A 21,520-nucleotide genomic window follows, 5' to 3' on the forward strand; every position below is an offset into this window, starting at 1 on the left:
ATAATCTCATCCCAGAGTGGCACGGGTAAGCTGGCACCAATGCGGATGGTTTGTTCAGGATTCGCAGGATCCAGAGAAATTTCCTCCACTTCGTCCCCGGTCTCTAGCCTCTTAGGCTTCCCGGGCGATTGTGAATCTGTACAACCAATTGAAAGGATGTTGGATCTCCTTCTTTCGACCCTTGGCTCAGACGTCAAGGTGGATGCGGCTTGGAGGGTGGCGAAGTAGCATTCTCGTGTCGCACAAACATCGCTTTTCACTTCGGCCATTCCCACGGGGATCAGGAATTTGAAACTCAGATGGTACGTCGAATAGACCGCACGTAGAGCATTGAGCGTAGGTCGGCCTACAAGTAGATTGTAGGGAGAATCAGCCTTGACTATAATGAAATTAACAGGGATGGTCCGGCAGCGGGAGTGACGCTCCACAGTGACCATCAATGTGACCATCCCTTCTGGATGTATCACATGTCCCCCAAACCCAACAGGAGGAGTTCTTACTGGGGTCAGCTGCTCCTTAGTCAACTTTAAACTTTCAAAAGTTCGATAGTACATAACATCGACTGAACTCCCCGGGTCAACATACACCTTATTGACGATGTAGTTATTTGCAAGCACTTCGATCACCAAGGTCTCGTGGCTGTTGGAGGCAACAGGGACGGGATTACTCGGGTCGTAGGTTATCACCTCAGAACTCGTCTCTTCCTGGTTCGGATTAGCCTGCCGGTAGGTTCTCTTCCGAGAGTTTTGGCTATCTCCTTCCGTCAGACTTCCAACTGTGGTGTTGATTACCCCAACTATGTTGGGTCCATAACCAGACCCAGCTAAGTTTGGTTCATAACTAGGGGATCCATCTCAGGGAGGTCTTTTTATCTCCCTAGAATCCTCAAAGGGTCGACAGTACTCCTGGACCCCCGCCTATCGTCTCGCCGGGCGTCACCTCGGTTATTATCTCGGCGGGAGTCGCTTCGATTTTCACGGCGAGGGTCATTCCTATTGCGTTCTCCGTTTCTCCGGATGAATTGTTTCAGGTACCCCCGCCTGATTAATTCTTTGATGTCCCTCTTTAGGTCATTGTAATCTTTGATTTTGTGCCCGATATCCCGATGGTAGGCACAGTAGAGGTTAGAGTTTCTCTTTTCCCTTTTTCCAGCCATCCGGGAAGGAACGCGTCCGAGGTGATTCTGTTTCATAATCGCGAGGATGTGGGATCGATTAGTGTTCAAAAGAGTCAAGTCGGAATCCAGAACGGAAGACTTGCTCTTGGCTATTCTATCAAAGACACTTCGCCGATCCAGCCTGGGGTTTTGAAAAGCACCCGCGATTCCGGTCTCACTTCGGTTCAATTCTTTCTTTTTACGGGAGTCCGCCCCTGAACGAGCCACTTGGGCTTCCTTTTTCATCCGGTTCAGGTTTTCGGTTTGTATGCCCTTCTCGACCTTTTGCCAGAATTCCTTTAGGGTTCGGGGGTATTTCTTGTGCACGCCCGTGTTAAAACGTCCCAGAGACGAGCCCATTAGTGAAGGCGGTTATTGTTACCTGTTCATTGGGGTCAGGTATTTGTACGCTCTCATCTTGGAACCTTTGGACATAAGAGCGAAAGAACTACCCCGGATTCTGCTGCATATTTAGCAGATACGCCGAGGTCTTTGTTGGCGTTCTGGACGACACAAAGCGGTGGATAAACCCATCCACCAATTCTCCTAGAGAGGATATGCTCCTAGGTTTTAGACCCCAGAACCATTTTCGAGTTGTTCCCTGGAGAAACACTGGAAATGCCCGACAAATAACCGGATTAGGAACGCAGTATAGCCGGAAAGCCGAGATGAAGGCATGAAGGTGGTCCTCCGGATCACATCGGCCATCATAAGTTGTAGTGCGGGGAGTTTGAAGTTAGGGGGAAAGCTCTCTTCATTTATGTTATCCGTGAAAGGAGTAGCTCTCATATAATCCACCTCCTGCCTTCCAGGGAGCCAAGATTCCTCATCAGGTCGCCTCCTGTCGCGCCCCACTTTTTGATGATGAATGTGTGGTGTGTGAGTAGTGTGGAATATGTGAACGTGTGAAAATGAAAATAAAAGGCCATGGGACTTTAGAATGCGACGATTTGGCCAAATGAAGTTTAAAAAGGGTTTTTGAATGAAAAAAACGGAGTCGCCACTTGGTATAGAGTTAGGGTGTACCAAGTCACCCAAAAAGTGATTTTTCTAAAGGAAAGATAAAAAGAAACCCCTTTTAAACGACTCCTAGTCCACGTAAACCAACGAAAAAGGTTCGGGAGTCATATTTGACGAAGGGGAAGGCAAGGATAAAAAATCCAAGGCACCCCTTCGACCTAGCCAAGGCTAGTTGCGTGATTTAGCCCCACCTTTCCTAATTTTTCTACCCAAGGTATGTATCGCGTGTTGGATATGTCTATATGAATGCAAAAACCTAGACCTAGGGGGACATGGGGGAAATTTCTCTTCAAAGGTTGAGTGGTGCCAGTCACATTAATTGTGAAGCCCAATAATGATCCTTTGGAGAGGTCACACATAATCCTAAATGGCGTAAAATGAGTGGAATGCATGCCATGTGAAAATGTGAGTTTGTGTGAAGTGAGAAAAATGATAAAAATAATAGGATGTAAGTGGAGGTGTGCAAATGTCTTTACAAGGTAAGGTGAGTAAAGAATGATAATGTGAAAATAACATAAAGTGCATGTGTGCGAGGGATATGGTATAAAGTGTGAGTAGTTAAGTGAAAACGTCCAAAAGTGGTGTGAAGTGAGAATGTGGAAAAAGGGATAGCATATAAAGTAGAAGTGTATAGGATAGTGAATAAATGAAATGCATGAACCCTAGAGGAATGCAAGCAAAACGGGTACGGGAACTCCTAATTTTGTGACTTGATTTTTCCTTTGATAGAGGGAATACAAGCGTGTTAAGGCTTAGAAAAAGTCACACTCGTCTATATCCCATATTTAAGGGGACCCTTCAAGCAAATGTACCCTATAACTAGCGTGAAATGCAAAAACCTAAAGTGAGAGGGAAGGGATTAGAGGGGCATGCCAAATGATAGAAAAACTAAAAAAAATGCATGAAAATGTAGTGAGCATGCAAATATGCACTAACGAAAGGGGTCCTAAGGGTCTAGCATTGGACTAGCCCTTTCTAAGGATTTTCCACTAGCGTTGGACTAGTGGAAAACGGGACAATGAATCACAACTAGCGTTGGACTAGTGTGGTGACGAGAAAAGGGGCCACAACTAGCATTGGACTAGCGTGGTGACGTCCATTCATCCATCACATTCATTCATGATTATAAAAAACGAGTAGACATGCGAATCATTTATAAATACGTAGCACATAACACTTAGCATGCTCGACTAGATGCAAGAACCTAATAAAGCACTTCACACATAACACATAGGCATGCAACCAAGCTAATGAACCTATTACATTTGCTAACTTAAAACAAAAGGGGAAGGGGTGAATGGACCAAATTGCTCGCCAAACCCTATCTATTACAAGCCAAGAGGTGTACACATACCCCATAATGAATAACATAAATAAAAGGCGAAAGTAAATGAAATAAATGAAAGAAATTAAAGAAAGGCAAGGAAAGCAACGTAGACATGCAATTCACACTTAGCACGTTGGATCACATAGGAGAAATGAAAATCAAGGAGATAGAGGTTACCTCCCTTGCAATTGGGGCCCAATGAAGTGAAATCACTTATTTATCCTCCAAAATAAAAGAAATGGTCAAGGTACCAATTTATTTGGGAAAATTAAAGGAAATAGGCAAACACAAGCTCATTTGATCATAAAGCCCCTAAAGTTATAACTTAAGCGCAATTGAAACAAAGCATGATAGTTAATTGAAGCAAACAAGCAATGAAGTTGCACAAATTAAAATTATCAAGGACCAATTTGATGAAATTCTTTAATTGATTGGGTCCTAGTGGAACAAGGGGAGACTTGGGGGTAAGGATACAATTTTTGGAAGTCATTTCCATGCAAGCTCATGCGATTTACGTAGGAAATGCTTCTGCTACACTTCCTGTTAAACCATCAGCAACCGAAAGAAAAACAGCACACATAGCTTGCTTTCAAGTTCAGTTCTCAAAAAGCTTTAAACTAGCAGCAAAGTACATGGTCACCATCATCCAAACAGGTAGAAAACTTAGAAAAGTTTCATGTAAAATTCTGGGACAGCATGCAAACATTCGAAGAACCCAAACTGCTGCAACTTTCCATTCCTTATTCGAACTATCGAGACTAGCGCTATTCCTTTAACTTAAACAAACAAATCATTACAATGAGGTAGACAAATGAGTCCCGACTAAAAACCAAACAGGAAACTTTGCTTAGTTATAACAAAATACCAAAAGACCGAACAAGAGAAGCATCAGGACTACATTTTGCTCACTAGTTCCTGATTCGAGAAAAATCTTCTTTTTGCAAGGAAGGATATGTCCATTACATGCCCATTGCACCATGTGATACCCAAAGTAAAAGAAAAGACCACTGCAACCCAGGAACAACAAATGAATCCTTAAAAATAAGCTAATAGGAAAACTTCAGCAACTCTTGGCTATTGGAACTGTTTGCATAGCAACAAGGGAAAGGATACAGCTTTTCAAACAAACCCACGGACGGGAGGGAAAGAGATGAAAACAACGAAAGACAACATCAATATGCGGCTGACGGAATCTAAATCTGGTCAAAATATGCACTGCTCTTTCCCTTTTAATAACCCAAACGAACAATATCAGAAAACATCAGATTCCTGGCTTGAACTTCCCCCCAGATTCATGAATAGCAAAAAGTAAACAACTTTCAGTCATGGGCTTAGAACAAGATCCGAAAAGTAGTTCTAATGATTATCTTACCGAGACAGGGAAACCTGAAGAATCGATGCAAGCTGCGTGGATTTTCTGGAGTGAAACCAGGCGCCCCTTTCGCTTGGCTCAAACTTCAGCAGAGAGATTTCTGAACCTTACTCTCTTCCCTTTCGATGGAGATTCGCGACCGAAGACGGTATCATCACTTCTCACGAGGGTCAGCAGCTTCAATAGAGTCTTGGCTCGCCAAGGAAACAGCACCAGATTCCATCTTCCTTGCCCTCTCTCCCTGTTGCAGATTCTAAACCGTCACTCTCTCTTCTGTTTCTCGCAGCCGTCAAAACCCTCTCCGCTGTTTTCTCTCTTTTCCTCAACCTCCCACAGCCCGTAGCCACCTTTTGCTCAGCCCTTTTTCTTTCTCCTCCTCTTGCTCTCGCTGGTTTCTTTCTATCCGTCCCCTGCCAAAATTTTCCTCTCGGCTCTTTTCTTTTTTCCTTTGCTGTTTTTCTATCCCCCCCCGACTCTTCTTCTTTTGGCTTGACCCGAAGCTCTCCTCACTTCCCTCCTTGGTCTCCTTTGCTTCCCAGATTCTCCCTCAACCTTTTTCCTCAGCTTTTCACTCAGTCCCCCACCCCCAAAACCTCTCCTTTCTCTCGGTGGTTTTGTTCTATATCTGTCATCCTCTCCTCCAAAAAAAAAAACTCCCTTTGCGGCTGTTCTTTCCTTTGCCTTTTATATCCAGCTCTCAACCTTCTAAACCCTCACCCCAATGGTGAGGATGAAAGGCCTGCTTGGCCTCAAAATCCAGCCCTCCAAAGTAGCTTCGTGGCTGTCCTTTGCACGCTGCAAAAAATTGCAGCGTGCATGCCGCACCATTTTTTTTTTAAGTAATTTAACACAAATGATAATAAAAATAAATAACAAAAATAATTTAATTAACACTGGATAAAATAAATAAACTAGAAGCAACAAAGTGCAATTTCCATTTTCCTTTCTTTTTCATTTTCCATTTTTCATTGTTTTTCATCTTTTTTCCACTTTTTCAAAATAACTTAACAAGAATAAATAAAATGCTAAAAGATTGAATTTAAAAGAAATAAACATATTTTGTGAACAATTTTCTTCTTTTTTCAAATTTTATGTTAGAAACTTAAAAATAAAACTAAAAAACTAATAAACTAAAAAATGAATAAAACTTAACACGACAAATAAAAACCAGGAAATAAATAGTAAATTGTGCTAAAAATTTGGTGTCTACACCTCCCCAGCAAACCCCGTGAGAATGCCTTAGAAAGAGTGGCAATTCTAGCGTAGCCTTGGATGAGGCTCGCTTTGGGGTACTCCTGATGGAATGTCTCCCATCAGATTCTTCTCTAGATGGGATCTCGGGAGACCCATCCGATTTCCTTTTAGAGGACTCAGCTTTTTGCTTGTCTTGCCTTTTGAAGTACCTTCCTAACTCTTCGAAAATATTGGGGTTCTCAGCCACAAATTCAGCCATCCTAGTAATGGCTTCTTCGTTTGTGGGTCGAGTCTCATGGGACTCCTGCCCTTCGGGGGCATTTTCCTGTCGGGCTGCGACGCTTGGCTCAGCCCCAATAGTGAGAACCCTCCTGCTTCTAGAACGCGTAGGTTTCATTCTTTAATATCTCTTCGTTTCCCACAAACGGTACCAATTGAAGAGGTGATTTTTGACTTGACGAGGTGGCTCGGAGGTCTAGAGTGTTCCTACTTGAAGAGGTCACTGCACTAGGATCACCTGCTCAGTTGTTTTAAAAGACGGGGCTAAGTCCCCCGGTTTATCTCCGAAGATTAAGTTAGTTGAAATTATATGAGAATGTCAAGAATCCTTTTTTAAAGAGAGAATGAACTATTTTTGTTACCAGAATCGTCCGCTTTTCTAGTGGAAGGTCCTAATATTTATAGGGGACAATTTGGAGGGAAGGACCGTGGGGTCCAAGTCCCTAAAAATCCGATTGAGACAGCATATCACTATGATTTTGACCACTGTGCAAGGAACAGTGTGCCAGGGCCGCGTGTCAGGACCAGTGTGTCAGAGGTCACACCTATTACTTTTTCAGTTGTCAGACCTTTAGGTGGTACCTCGGCGGTGTGAGTCGTGGCTCCGTCCGAGGTGACAACAGAAGTCGAAATCACCCCGGTCACCTAAGGGCACGGGTGCCCGAGGTGATTACGCCAGGGGTTTAGCATGCCTGACCAGGGTAAGGCCTCGGAATATCCGAGCTGAACTAGCCATCCTCACAGTGCACCATGTTTCAGCTACAAGTCAAACGAGAAACCAATGGCAAGAACTATGAACTTAAAGCCTTAAAACAACGATAGCCCAATTTCAAATGAATAGCAGCCAAAAATTAAACAGATCTTGATTTTTTTCCCTCTTGCACTTTTCATCATTCACTTATTTCGTTATTTATTTATTTTTTGAAAATATTGCTTTTTTTTTTTTTTTGGTTCAAGAAAGACTCTAAACTTTCTAGGGAAGAAAAAGAATCGCTTTCAACAAGAAACCCTATCGTTTTAATCTGTAATTAAGTCACTAGATATTAGAAAAGATGGTCTCTTCATACCTACCCAAAAAAAGATTGTCTCTTCAATACAACTCTGTAATCTTTTTTTTATGGTTGTCAGTTTTTAATTAATTGTATCCATTTTTCTAATTGTACGCTTTCTTTTCCTGCAAAATAATAAAGAGTAAAATGCCAAAAACCCCCCTGTGGTTTGTCAAATGTACATTTTATCTCTTTATGGTTTGAAAACCTACAATTTAACTCCCTGTAATTTCAACTAAAGTGAAATCTGACAGAAAACATCTACAATAACGGTATATGAGTTCTACGCACTTCTGCTGAGAGTTGTGGTTGCGATAATATTTTCACTTGCCAAAAATACCCCCGTGTGTTTCCAAACCATAGGGAGGTAAAGTGTATATTTGGCAAACCACATGGGAGTTTTTGGTATTTTACCCATTCTCAAATGCATGAAACATTCTTCCGAGGAATTGACTTATAGAGGGGTAATTCTAGCATTTTTCGTTCAAATGTTAGTTTAGAAGTTTTCTGTTAGATTTCACTTTAGTTGAAGCGGCAGGGAGTTAAATTGTAGGTTTCCAAATCATAGGGAGGTAAAGTGTACATTTGACAAATCACAGAGGGGGTTTTGGTATTTTACCCAATAATAAATGACTAGGGATTCATGCAAAATCCCACTAGATCGAAGTCCCCCTTGAGCTTTTCTTTTTGATCTTTAAGAAAAGTCATTCCGCTAATTGTTGTCCCCTGATAGAAATTTCATCATATAGTTTTAATTTGTTTCTAGTAAGATGGTCAATTTTTCTTTTACTTGATAAACGTTTTCTTAGAGTTTCCCTTGTGCCTGAGGTCATTTAATCTTTGGACCAACTCTACTTTGCACCTCCAAATTTGTACTACTTTTTTATTTTACACCTTAAATTTTAATTTTGAATAATTTGTACTCTATGCTCTCAATTTTGGACATTTTGTATCCTAAACTTTCAAATTTGTCCTATTTAAGTCCAATTAATGACAATATTAGAGAAATTAATGGAATAGAAGACTCTATAAATTAATGACGTTGTGTTGAAAATGATCCAAAGGAGTCTAGTGATCATAGTTAAAATAATATGCTACAGTATCATTAATTTGCACTATCTTCTATTTTGTTAATTTTGATAATAGAATTAGTGATTGGGACCATAGAAAACAATGACAATGTGCCGAAAGTGATCGAAAGGAGTTGCAAGATCACTGTTAGAACAAAATCATACGTTATCAATAATTTGCACTATCATTTATCTCATTAATTTTGCTAATATTGTTATTGATTGGATTTAAATAGGACAACTTTGAGAGTTTAGGATGCACAAGTATCTAATATTGAGAATTTAAGGCGCAAAGTGTCCAAAATTCAAATTTAGTGTGTAAAGCGAAATGTAGTATTCCTAGTAGTCCTCCATCCCAATTTATTTGTGATGGCCAACTTTGTACACAGTTTAAGAGTTTTATTATTTGATTAGCTAGTAAATAACTCTTTCCATGACTACCTCTTCATTTAAATTCAAATTTTGTTATTTGCTTTTAAATTTTTGAATTACACAATGGATAGTTGGAGCAATTAATTTCAAAACATGACTTTGATGCACTTTTTGGAAATTGAAAGAAGGGTAAAATGGAGAGGTTAATCTTTTTCTCCTTTCTTTTTTAGATCAGGACAAATATCAAGGGCCAAATTAAAATGGAAATTAAGACTAATAAAATGGGAAGGAGTACAAGTTTACGAGTGCAAAGCGAAGTTAATCCTTAATTTTTATAGTTCTTCCACCTTCGTTTGAAACAGAATGATCTCTCTCCGTGGAATTCTTAGCATGAAATATTGAAATTTACAATTTGTGCTAATATTATGATCTCAAACATCATGACCATTCAACTTATGATTAACTATATTCAGAGGATAAGTTTATTGAAATCTGCAAAGCATATATGTGATCATGCACGGATGGAATTATTAAAAGTAACATACATAAAAGCTTGGTGGGCATGACAAACATATTCAACAACATAAATATTAGCTTATTAGTGTATTTGACGCTATTCACACCGGAAATAATTGACTGATAAAATAAACTTTTTTTCTATTTATAACAGTGAGTGTCATGTTACATGTTAGCAACGCCTTTTGATTTCATTAGAAACTCTCTTAATCTTTGAGGTCATCTAGCTCGTTTGGAAATTGTATTGTATTTTTTGAGAGTGTTTGCAAGTTTATAGAAAAACTAGTTTTGTACCCGTTCATTGAACGAGATTCTTCAAAAAATAATAAACTATTTAGTCAATTTTACAAAAATGTCGATATAAAATACAAACTTAATGTATAATCTATTATAACCTGTCTTAAGTATATTACTATGTGCGCATTGTAACATAAAGTATTCTTATAATATAAATTTGAACATCTAATTCAGTGAATAATAATTCAAAAATGGAAAAAATAACATTCAACAATACCATAACATTCAAAAACTTGAAAATAAATAAAAAGTGCAGTAAATAGTATTAAATAATATTCTACTCTTCAGAAACTTGTTTTTGTTTTTCTTCTGTTTGATCATTCTCGTCGATTTGTCCGTGCAAATAAGTATTTATTGATTTTCTATTATCACTGCATGATAGCAAAGTAGGATAACTAAGTATAAAAAATAAATGATTTATCATATTTAAAGTTGTGTATAACAACACGTAAAGATTATAATTTAAGAAATTAAAATAGTATATTAAATCTACCTCCTCATGCAAATCTTTTTATGGGGATTCCCTTCCTCTGTGGTTTTTGTTGAACCCTCTGATGAATGATTCATATGAAGTGTATTGCAATGTTGTTGATTAGAATCATCTGTTATACTAATTGAGATCTGGGAAGAAGATGCTTTAGGTTGGTATTGGTTGTCGCTTCCACCAATCTGATAATGATTTATCAAAATTAAAGGCAAAAATATTATGTGAGATATAATATGTGAAACATAAGAGAAATTTAGTACACATTACCTGTGAAAGCATGAAATGTGTTTCCCTTCTGAAATCACAGTGGAACCATCTAGTCACTATAAATCTATTACTACCTTATTCCTGATTGTAATTGTTCAACTTGATTTGGAACACAAAAGGTTGCCACGTGATCTTATTTATAATTGATTACACGATTTCATTGCTAAATCCTTCCTGAAAATGAAATGCATAATAGATTTTTTTTGTTAGAATATTTAACGGCTGAGATATGTGTCAGATTGTCTACTATTATTAAAAATATTTTAGAAAATTATATATAAGTTTACCTTGTTAAATTCTTCAAGAACAAAAGAAAGTTCGTGTTCTATTATTCTTTCCATGCTTTGTTGCCATTATTCTCATAGGTCCATTTTGGTAATGGTATATTGTATGAATCAAATATTTCACTCAATAGAGTCTTGAATGAAATTTTAAAAACTCGTGATTGATTCAAGATTCTTACATAAATACCATTAAATAAATTAAGTGTAAATATAAATGTGCAATGATACAATAATGTTAATTTGAACTAAAATAAAATATTGTACATTTAATTAGCCACACTGTTTATGGTATTTGATGTATTAAAGTAGGTAATAATTTTATAGTAAATTGTATTTGTAGACTTAGTTGACTATATATTATGCCCATGAAAATCTTGTTGCGTTGATGCTTGAACACCAACATACATAAATTTTGCAAAAGGAACCAAAATAAATTTTCCCCTTTGAGTTCATGATCACTCAAGAGGCTTAGGCCAAATGTTTATAATATGAATATTTAACAGCAGTGTCAGACATAGAAAACATAGTTCAACTAAAGCAACTAACAACAATAATAGCTAAAGATAATTTCCTGAAGAAACATCTTCGTCAATTGATTATTAAAAATTTAAGACCAATATGGGACGTAATCAACAATAGCATTTACTTCCATAAAATTCTTACAATTGAAGATGACCATATTTTTTTAAAAAAGAATCTTTTGGCTCGCTGAAAAAAATTTCGTTACAAAAATTCTGGACAACAAAACCCATAAAATCTTGTTTTAGTAGACATTTTGTCTTCGCAAAGGCAACGAAAATTTTTTTTCTCAAATGCTAATAATATGAATGTTTAACAGCAGTGAAAAACAACAATCGTCCAAATAACTATTTTGTTGGAAGAAAAGATGATTTATTAATTGTAATAAGCCAAAAGACCATACATAGTTAGGTGCATTAAATGCCAGTGCATTTTTGAGTACTTGCAACTTTAGCTTGTTTGGCCAGAGCATGAGTTGCGAACTCTATTTCCAATATCAGAAATTGACTTCTGTTATTAATGGTTTCTTTTGAAATTACTTACTTTTCTAATTCTTGTAGTGATAACAGTTCTCATTTACTTCGGTTCCCTATGTAGTACACAAATTATTGGCATGATTTTGGAGATATATCTAATAGAGATATTTATGTCTCCTTTATTTATATCGCATTACTTTCCGGTTTCTTTTTTTTTTTTGTTGTTTTTCTTAAAGGCAAATTAACAAACATCTTAGCATATGATCACAAAAATCAATTAACAAACATCTTAGCAAAAATCCTACAAGAATAACGATGAAAATACTTGTTTAAATCGTATGTCTTCATACAAAACAAACAGAAAATAAAACCCAAAAAACAAAATTCAAGATATGTTACTAAGCTCTTACAATTGAAGATCAACATGTCTTTTTTAAAAAAAAAATGTGTATTGAAGGAAGATGTACCTGATAATCAGGAGGAGTGGAAACCCAAAATCGATGCTTTAATGTGCCAATTGTTTAAATCTTATGTCTTCATACAAAACAAACAGAAAATAAAACCCAAAAAACAAAATTCAAGATATGTTACTAAGCTCTTACAATTGACGATCAACATGTCTTTTTTTAAAAAAAAATGTGTATTGAAGGAAGATGTACCTGAAAATGAAGAGGAGTGGAAACCCAAAATCAATGCTTTAATGTGCCAACCGCTTGCACTGGAAATACCTAACCACGAATTTGATGCATGAAATTCATATATTAGAGGCTATATGTAGTGTAGGCATAAGAAATAAGAATTGATAAGGGTATAAAGAAATATTGATAAGAATATTAAAAGCAGTTTAATCTTGATTTAAGTTGCTTAAAGTACGTAACTTTGGGTAGAAATAAGAATCATATAATATTAAGAATTCTTATAGAAAATAACAATTGATATACATCCAAACAAAAGGAGGAGCAAGCGGCCGCAAATATATGATTACGATAGAATGATAATGGGGCGCAAAAAAAGCACCTTAAAATGCCAAGGACGGTTTTATATTTGTAATTAAATTTAGATAGATATTGACAATTGATTACATGCTTATGCAAGGAGAGAGATGAGCTCCATATAGGGCGTATGTTATTTAAAAAAAAAGTGAAAATCATGGAATAAATGAACAAAGGCAAAAGAAGAGAGAGATGGAAGAGTCTAGATTATTTTATAGAGTGTGTTGAAACCATTTGCCTATCGTTAAGCCACGTAGGAAAGAGAAAGCATAAAGTGATACGAATGACAATACAATTTTATTATATATATATATGATTAAATTTAGATAGATATTGACAATTGATTACATGCATATAAAAGGAGAGAGATGAATTCCATATAGGGCGTAGGTTATTTAAAAAAAAAGGTGGAAATCATGGAATAAATGAACAAAGGCAAAAGAAGAGAGAGATGGAAGAGCGTAGGTTATTTTATAGAGCGTGTTGAAACCACTTGCTTTGTCGTTAAGTCACGTAGAAAAGAGAAAGCATAAAATGATAAGAATGAGAATACGACTTTATTATATATATATATATATATATATATATATATATATATATATATATATATATATATATATATATATATATGATAACACCATCGTACTTTTATTACAATTTGATATGTTTAAAATAAATGGTGACCCAAAAATATATCAAGAAAATATTCTCAAAAAAATTAAAAAATCTACAATAATAGCAACAAAAACAAACTAAAAAGGTCCTTATCTATTCTTTTTTTTTTTTTTTTTTTGGGTGCAAGTAGGATGATCCTACATGTATCCCTTAAAGCATTAATAAATTCTCATTTCTATTAGTAATATATCTGACACGCAAGTAGTTATCTATAATTTAGTCTTTCGCAAACTTCTACTAGTAAAATGATATTTTCCGGGTCTAATATGATATAATTGTTTCATTTACAAAGGTTTTCAATTGTTTACTCAACAAAATGGTGTTTTTGACTCAATGATTTCGAATTTTAAAACAAATTCGCCCTACCCCTACATGCACTTGTCAATACACGTACCTAGGTTTACACTCTTAACATACACTTATCCGAGGATAGAGCATCTTTCATTGTGTGTACGAGAATTTCGGCCATGCATTATACGTAGAACAATAACGACGATATAAATGAGAGGCAAGGAATTAAAGCAAGGAAAGTAGTGTTATCCCATGAAAGCCCCACTACTCTCGACTACTGCTAGTCCTAAGACTAAAAAGCTAGAAGACAATCTTTTTTGGTACGAGGATAAAGTCCTATTCTATTAGGTCAAATTTTGTAAATGCAAAGTCATTATGGAATGATTATTTTGCTCGTATATATATCACAGTCACTCAAGTCAACTTATTTATTTTTTATCTTTCTTCCCATTGTGAGGGATTAATCATAACGGTTTGACGATTAGCCAAGATGTATTTTAATTTTGTGTTTATCTTTAGAAATAATTAACTATAATATAAGAAAGTTAATCATGTCACATCATCAGTCATGCCCCCTTGAACCTAGAAACCTTTCTTTATCTTTTTTTGTATGGAAAGGAAAGAAGAAAGAAATTATTATCTGTGGAACCCAAAAAATTCAACAAAAAACATATAGAAGATAAATTTGATAAAATCAATATATATGGGGAGGCAATTTACACACATATTTTATGTGTGTGAGAAGAAAAATAATACTAATAATAATCTATTAAATTACTTCATAAGAACAAAACTCTCAATTCTTCACTTTTCTCAACTAATACAATAACAAGATTCCCTATTTATAAACTTTTTTTTTTTTTAGTGTAAGTAAGAGAATTTGAACCCGAAACCTCACGCTTACACTCCCCCCCATACCACCCAACCCAACCCTCCCCCCCTATTTATAAACTTTATGTGACTTGGTAAACAAATCTTACAATCATAAGAAATTTCTTAATAAATTAAAAATTGCTAAACAATAAAACTATCATAACTTCACTGAAATAAACTACTAAAACTCGATTTGACTAAATACTGTTGCTAAACAATAATATGGAAATTTCTATTTTTGAACCTTGATATAATATGCCAACATTATCAAAAGTTGAACTTGCATTCTACTACGAAATAAACAACTCCGAATAAGTTATAATTATGCTCTTAGTTTTTTGTATTATTATTATTTTGCCATAAGTATGTATACAATAAAGATTCTACCAATTATGTTTTTTTTTTTTTTGGGATGCTTGAAGGCACTGAATCTCAAATGACTGTTTCAGGGATTTCCAGCTTTTCCAACATCTCTTCTGGTTAATTAACAATCTAATCAGTTTATGAGTTAAAGGTTGATATATGTAACCCTCTGCATGCTCATTCTTTCTCACCATAGGAAATTTCAATCTCATTAGAATGTATGCTGATGTTTAATTAACATTAGAATCAACAAGTCTGGCAGATATTCATCCACGACATAAAGTTTTCATTGAAACCTAATAATACTATACTAGATTAAGTTACTAAGCTAGCCTAATTCTATAGCATTACCAGAATAAGGGCTTGAAATCTCCAACACATTACAGGAGCATATCATCTTTCACTAGTTAAATAAATTCAATATAGTTAGCCGCTACACACAAATACATACATGCATACATACATATACATATACATATATACATATACATAGAGATGTATATATATATTTATATGTATATGTATGTGTATGTATACATATATATGTATATGTATATGTACATATATGTTTATGTAGACATGTTTTAAGTAAAAGTAAATCTTTCCTACACTGACAGTGTATATATTATCATCGTTAGATTCATGACATGTGTACAAAAGTTGAATTTCAAATTCAAATTTTGTATAGTTATCATTCATCCAATGCTGATAGTGTATACACTGTTAGTGTAGGAAAGATTAATCCTTTAATTTAAGTAATGGAATAACAAAATCACAAGTTGAATACAAAAATTCCTGAAGAAAAATACTGGGACAGGAAAAAGATATAATGATATCTCTAAAAGCATCATCACTGTAGTAGTACCATGTGACATTTCATCTTCAAAGCTTTCAGTCCTCCGCAAGGCCACAAGATTGTGGAATGATGTGAAACCTTAAAATGATATGAAATTAGGTCTACACCAGCGTTAAAAACCACATATAGTAAAGTTATATGTCGTAATTGGATTGGATTGCATTATTTAGTAGCCAGTAAGGCTAACAATATTATCATCGATCCCATCGTCAACAAATTGGAGCTTTATTTTTGAGGCCGGGGAGGTGACACTTATCTCCTTAATTATGTTACTTATTTCTTCTCTAATTAGATGTCAACTATTCGGACAGAGAGCAAGAAATTAAATAATTTATCTGTATAATGATTTTGAACATATGAAATTTGCGAGAACATTTCTTCATCAAAATTGGATGAGGATAGCAAAAAACATATAGATAACTATTGTTTTTAATAAATTAATGTAAAAATATATTCAAATTGAATGAACGAGCATGATGCATTGCATTTTAGACACAAGAAATATTTCATGTTTTTACATATCTTGTAAATCTCAAATTGCTCTGTCCTTCTTCTCCATGTCGAGTTGAGTCAGGATTCGTTTCCTTTCATTTCAACTTAGTTAGGTCGAACTGTACATCCCATGTTTGATGGCTATCATCAAGACTTGTGTCATAAATCACCTGCTTTAGTATCTTTTGACCAAGAAGAAAAGACGCTTGAGTTTTCTCCCCCTCATATATACACACAGTCACTATAACTTCAGCTCTATTTATTGGTTTGAAAAAGATACTGCTTATTTAAAATTAAAATGTGAAATGAACGATTAATAGCAGGAACCAATTTCACGGCAGCCTATAGTTCTTACCTGCTCACGAGTAACAGAAATCACCTGCTCAGTATGGGATAAATCAAGAAATATAGACGTCCTTATTAAGTCAGTAAATAGCGGAATGAAACATCAAATACTGTTTGATAAGGCCATAAAACTACCAGAGTGTCCATTAATTAGCAGAATGTCTATTAATTAGCACATGTTGCCAACTTCTAATTACAAAATCCTGGAGAAAGCAAATCACCATCGCAGAAGCAATCATGCCCTTCACCAGATCAAGAAAGTTCTTGCTTATCTTATTCTAGCTAGAACTAATCAATCTACTAGCTAGAAACTAATCAATCTACTAGAGATCTATGGATCTCTCGACCATTGAAACGTTTAAAAGCATTCAAGTATCCCTTGATTTATTTAAGACAAGATTGTTCTTATCCTGATATAATTAACCTCCCCAAATATCAAAACCAGATACTGCAAAATCTAGACTTTGTTGAGCACATCATCTCCACCTTGATCTTCCTCCTTGTTGGATTGTGTAATTGAGTTATCTTCATCAGGATTACCACACTTGTACCACTTTGCACAGAAAATGTAGATCACGAAATCAATTGCACTCAGGCAGGCAATGAGGAAGTAGAATTTGTCCATGTGACCTTCATTCAAGTCCTCAGGGATCCATCCAGGTTTGTCACCCTTAGCAGTTATCTGCATCACCATATTAACCAGCATGCTACTGACAAAGTTTCCAATCGAGATTGAAGCCATGCAAAGGGAGCTTCCAAAACTCTTGATTCCATCAGGAGCTTGGCTGTTAAAGAACTCCAATTGACCAACATACATGAACACCTCTGAAGCTCCTACGAGAACATATTGTGGAACTTGACAAAATATGCTTAAAGAGCTGGATTGTTGTCCAGGGATGACTCTTTTAAGTCTTTCAATCTCTGTTACACCAGCTGCAATCATCGCTAGCATTCCTATGATTATCCCAGCTCCCATTCTTTGAAGCTCAGTTATACCTTTGGGATTTCCACTCAATCTTCCGGCCAAGGGGACAAGAATTCTTTGATAAATTCCAGTGCAGAGTAGGACACTGCAAATGTCAAAAGCAGACATGCTAGCAGCCGGAAGATTAAATTTCCCAAGACTTTTATTCATAACTGCACCTTGCTCTACGAACAATGAAGCCATTTGAGTGAAAACCACAGAGTATATAATAGTGCAGAGCCATATTGGAAGCATTCTTATGATACATTTGGCTTCTTCAACCTGAGTGATGGTGCAAAGATTCCACGCACTTCTCTTGTCAAATTTTTCTTCTTCTGTCATTATTGCTGCCTTGTCCAAAAACCTAGCATTTTCACAAACAGGAAGCCAAAATACTTAGATAATTAGAATTAAAACAGGATTGATAACATGCAAAAAATCCATTGTTATGGAATTAGTTTTGAAGTTAATTGAAGATATGTTTATTTACTCACCCGAATTCGTCTGTGTGCAGAATCTTTCTACTTCCTTTAATTACTGATTCTGATCCTTCTACCTCATACAGTTTATCACTATCAACTTGAGGAAGCTTCCATTTTTTTATTGCAGCAACAAATACTTGAGCAACACGCGGCAAAGGGTTACCAAACGGCTTGATATATCGATAGCATGATGAGCCAAGCAAAAATGATGCCAAGGCTACAACAGCAGCACCTGCGGACACCCAAAATCCTAGTGTCCACTTGCCAGTATCCTCATAATATACCAATATGGTATTTGAGAATAGTGAACCAACATTGAGAGCAAAGTAGAAATAGCAAAAGAAAGCAGCTTTGGAGGATTTCTGTTTTGGATTATTCTCATCAAATTGATCTGATCCAAACGTTGCAAGAGTTGGCTGGTGTCCACCATATCCTAGTGCTACGAGATATATTCCTGAATAAAAGATTGCATTGCCAATTGGTGTAGTGGGATTACAATCTAGTATTCCATCACCACATCCAACAGGTTTAACCAGCATAAGCCAGGATGACAATGATACAATCACCAAGCCCTGAAAATTCACGTTAAACATAAATTAGATCTAACCATATCCATGCAGATATAACAAAAAACATATAATCCTTGAAATCTACAAAATCTGAAGTAGTATAGAGAAAAGTTAATTTACCAGAACAAGAATTACTTGAAAGATTGCACAGGTTAGATATCGACCCCAGTATGAATCACTGAGAAAGGCTCCGACAAGTGAGCACAGGTAAACTGTTCCAGTCCATTTGCTGACATTATTGGCTGCAGAGGCATTATCTTGGCCAAGAACTCTGGTTAAAAACAAAACCAGATTTACACTGACACCAAAGAAAGCTAATGTAGCAAGACCTTGATTTGCTGAAGGATGAAAAAAGTAAAAAACCAAAAAAAAAATCAAGAAGATTAATTGATGGTAAGAAATTCAGGAAGATTGAAGAATTATTAAAAACTAAAGTAGCATTATTTTGTTAATTTGGCAGACTAAAATTACCGAGCAACAGAAATGCCGAACTCCAGCCTCCCAGGTGGTTTCTTATAGGTAAGACTCCTCCAATATTCAGACAAAGTTTCTGTTTCTGATCATAGTTGGCAGACCTTTCAACTTCAGATATTTCTTCAAAGACATAGTTCTTCTTGCTTGCTTGTTCCTGAAGAATAAAGAATCAATATTCTGGATCAGTAAAGTTTAATTTACAGATTCATATTTTAGTAAGAAATACAAAATTATGTCCTGAAACTAATTACTACTTCAAGTATTAGCTATTGAGATTCAACTGAGCCTCAACTCATCTGTTAGGTATTATAGAAATTTTTAACCATCTTGAGACATAGTATGAAACAGGTGTTAGTGAATGCAAATTGGACCTAAGTTGTGGAAAAAAGGCTGAGACGCGGTCACAATTTCAAATTTGTGAATTCTACTTGTATTAGATAATAGACATGCACAAATTTCTGAATGCAACTCAATTTTTTTTAATATTTTTTTTCTTTTTTGTTGTGATTTAAGAAAGGGAATATTCGAAATAAATTACAAAAAATGGTAGAAGAATTCAAGACCATTACTAGATCACAATGAAAAGGACAGTTCGAAAATACTATGAAGAGAATTTTGGACACTATTGTACTCACAAAAAGTGGGTGATATGACACCCGAAAAGCACAACCATGTTTCAGTAACGCTTCAGTGACTGCAACAAGAGCAAATTGACTCATTGATCCAAAAAAAAAACATGAATTCTCCTCCAATATGCTGAAGTGAAAAAAAAAAGATGAAAAAGAAAAGAATGAGAAGGGATATATCCTCTACCTTTTGTGAGATAGCCGTGTTTAGCGAGTCTATCGTAGCCATGTAAGATTTTGTCTGCAAATTCTGCAATAAGAAAAGGAAAAAGAAATTCAATAGTTGCTGCAAAGAAAGACAAAACTATGTCGAAAACTTAGCCAAAATTTCTCTAAGGGTAACAAGCATCAAAGAAAAACCAGTAAGTTATTTTCTAATGAATAATACTTCAGTATTGTCTTTCTTTTTTATTGATGAATACAATACTATATTCAATAGGTTAAGATGATGCTAATAAACTAAGAAAGAAGTGAATCAGGCAAGGTCAAAGTATGAGAAGAATGCCTTATAGACGCCAGCTGACACTTAGGAAGTTGTAAACTTGATCAAGAAAGCAAGTCAGAAAGAAGAAGTTTGATGCACCTTGTGCAAGACATCGCCAATTTATAGCAATGTAAGAAGAAATGGTGATGTGGGGATGACAGTGTGAGTCTTTTTCATAATTATCTATCTTTCTTCAAGAAAAATATTGTTCTTTGGGATAAAAGGAAAAAGAAAAATGCTGACATGTAGCAAGATGGGTATTCATTGAAAACCTTAGTGCTATAAAAAATTGCTGATCACAAGTTTTGCAGAACTGTCCCAATCAGTGGATTTTTATGAGTCCCTACATATAAGAATGAGGTAGACAATGTTCTCTTCTATGGTTTTTTGTTTTACAATTTTTTTAAAAGATTGAAGTGCTTTTTTATTTTGTTAATTAACTTTTTGCATCACCAACCATAACAAACAGTTCAAATTAATAACTCTTCTAGAACAGCATAAAAGTTGCAAAATGGAATCAAACAACTTCAAGGTCCCTCTCATACTTTATGGTTAAAAGCCAACCTTCCATTTATATGATCACAGCAGCCAAAAAAATTCCCATACTAAGCATACAAATTTCAGGTATATGACAAGAAAATTAGGAAAAGATGAAAAGTTAATGGGCTAGAAATTCTGATCCAATTGGCCTAACCTAATTACAACAATGAATTTAAAAATTATTGCAGATATTCTTTACTTAGATCATGCAATAATTGATCAAATAATTCTTCTATTTAGGTGTAACCTAACATATAGTATTTTTTTGCTGGTACAAGCAAAAAAAAAAAAATTTGTCATTTACAGAACCCTCAAATAAAGACACATGCAAAAGCCATAAACAAAATATCTTAGAAAACATTACTTTAAAACATTATCAAGTTCACAAACCTTTTCTTAAATTTGATTACTGAAAGTAATATGAATTCCGGAGTGTTTCCGGACTCCGGCGAAGGCGAAGATCGCGTATCAACTAGCCCAAGTGGCCGTGCAGCCAAGATGCTTAGTCTAGGACCTCCCGGAAAACTATCAAAGCCGGTTAAATCTATTGACATTTACGGGGACAAAAGATTATCAAATTGTTGACACAGATAAGCCTGTGAATCTCCACCACTTTCTCTGTATTTATTCAAGAATTCTATACTCAAAGGAAATTTAGATTAGAGCTATATTTTGAGAGTTTAGGGAAACTGAAACAAGAAAAATAGTGATTGAGACTGGAATTTTAGAGACGAAAGGAAAGGAAGCATATATAGTTATAGACAAAATTATGAACTAACGTTGTTGAATCAGTCTTTCTAAGGATTTTT

At 35.4% G+C, this 21,520-nt stretch overlaps 1 protein-coding gene across 1 annotated transcript; it reads right to left on the reverse strand.

Moving 5' to 3' along the window:
* Nucleotides 1–16,668: 16,668 nt before the first annotated feature.
* LOC113690792 (protein NRT1/ PTR FAMILY 7.1-like) lies at nt 16,669–21,315 on the reverse strand. The gene is made up of 6 exons (XM_027209225.2): nt 21,102–21,315; nt 19,875–19,937; nt 19,059–19,215; nt 18,708–18,925; nt 18,031–18,590; nt 16,669–17,900 (listed from the first exon to the last, which is right to left on the reverse strand). Exons 2-6 carry the CDS (start codon nt 19,914–19,916, stop codon nt 17,030–17,032), a joined length of 1,848 nt encoding a protein of 615 aa, XP_027065026.1. The 5' UTR covers nt 19,917–19,937; nt 21,102–21,315; the 3' UTR covers nt 16,669–17,029.
* Nucleotides 21,316–21,520: the final 205 nt, after the last annotated feature.

The sequence above is a fragment of the Coffea arabica genome, chromosome 1e, assembly GCF_036785885.1.
Source record: "Coffea arabica cultivar ET-39 chromosome 1e, Coffea Arabica ET-39 HiFi, whole genome shotgun sequence".
Taxonomy (NCBI): domain Eukaryota; kingdom Viridiplantae; phylum Streptophyta; class Magnoliopsida; order Gentianales; family Rubiaceae; genus Coffea; species Coffea arabica.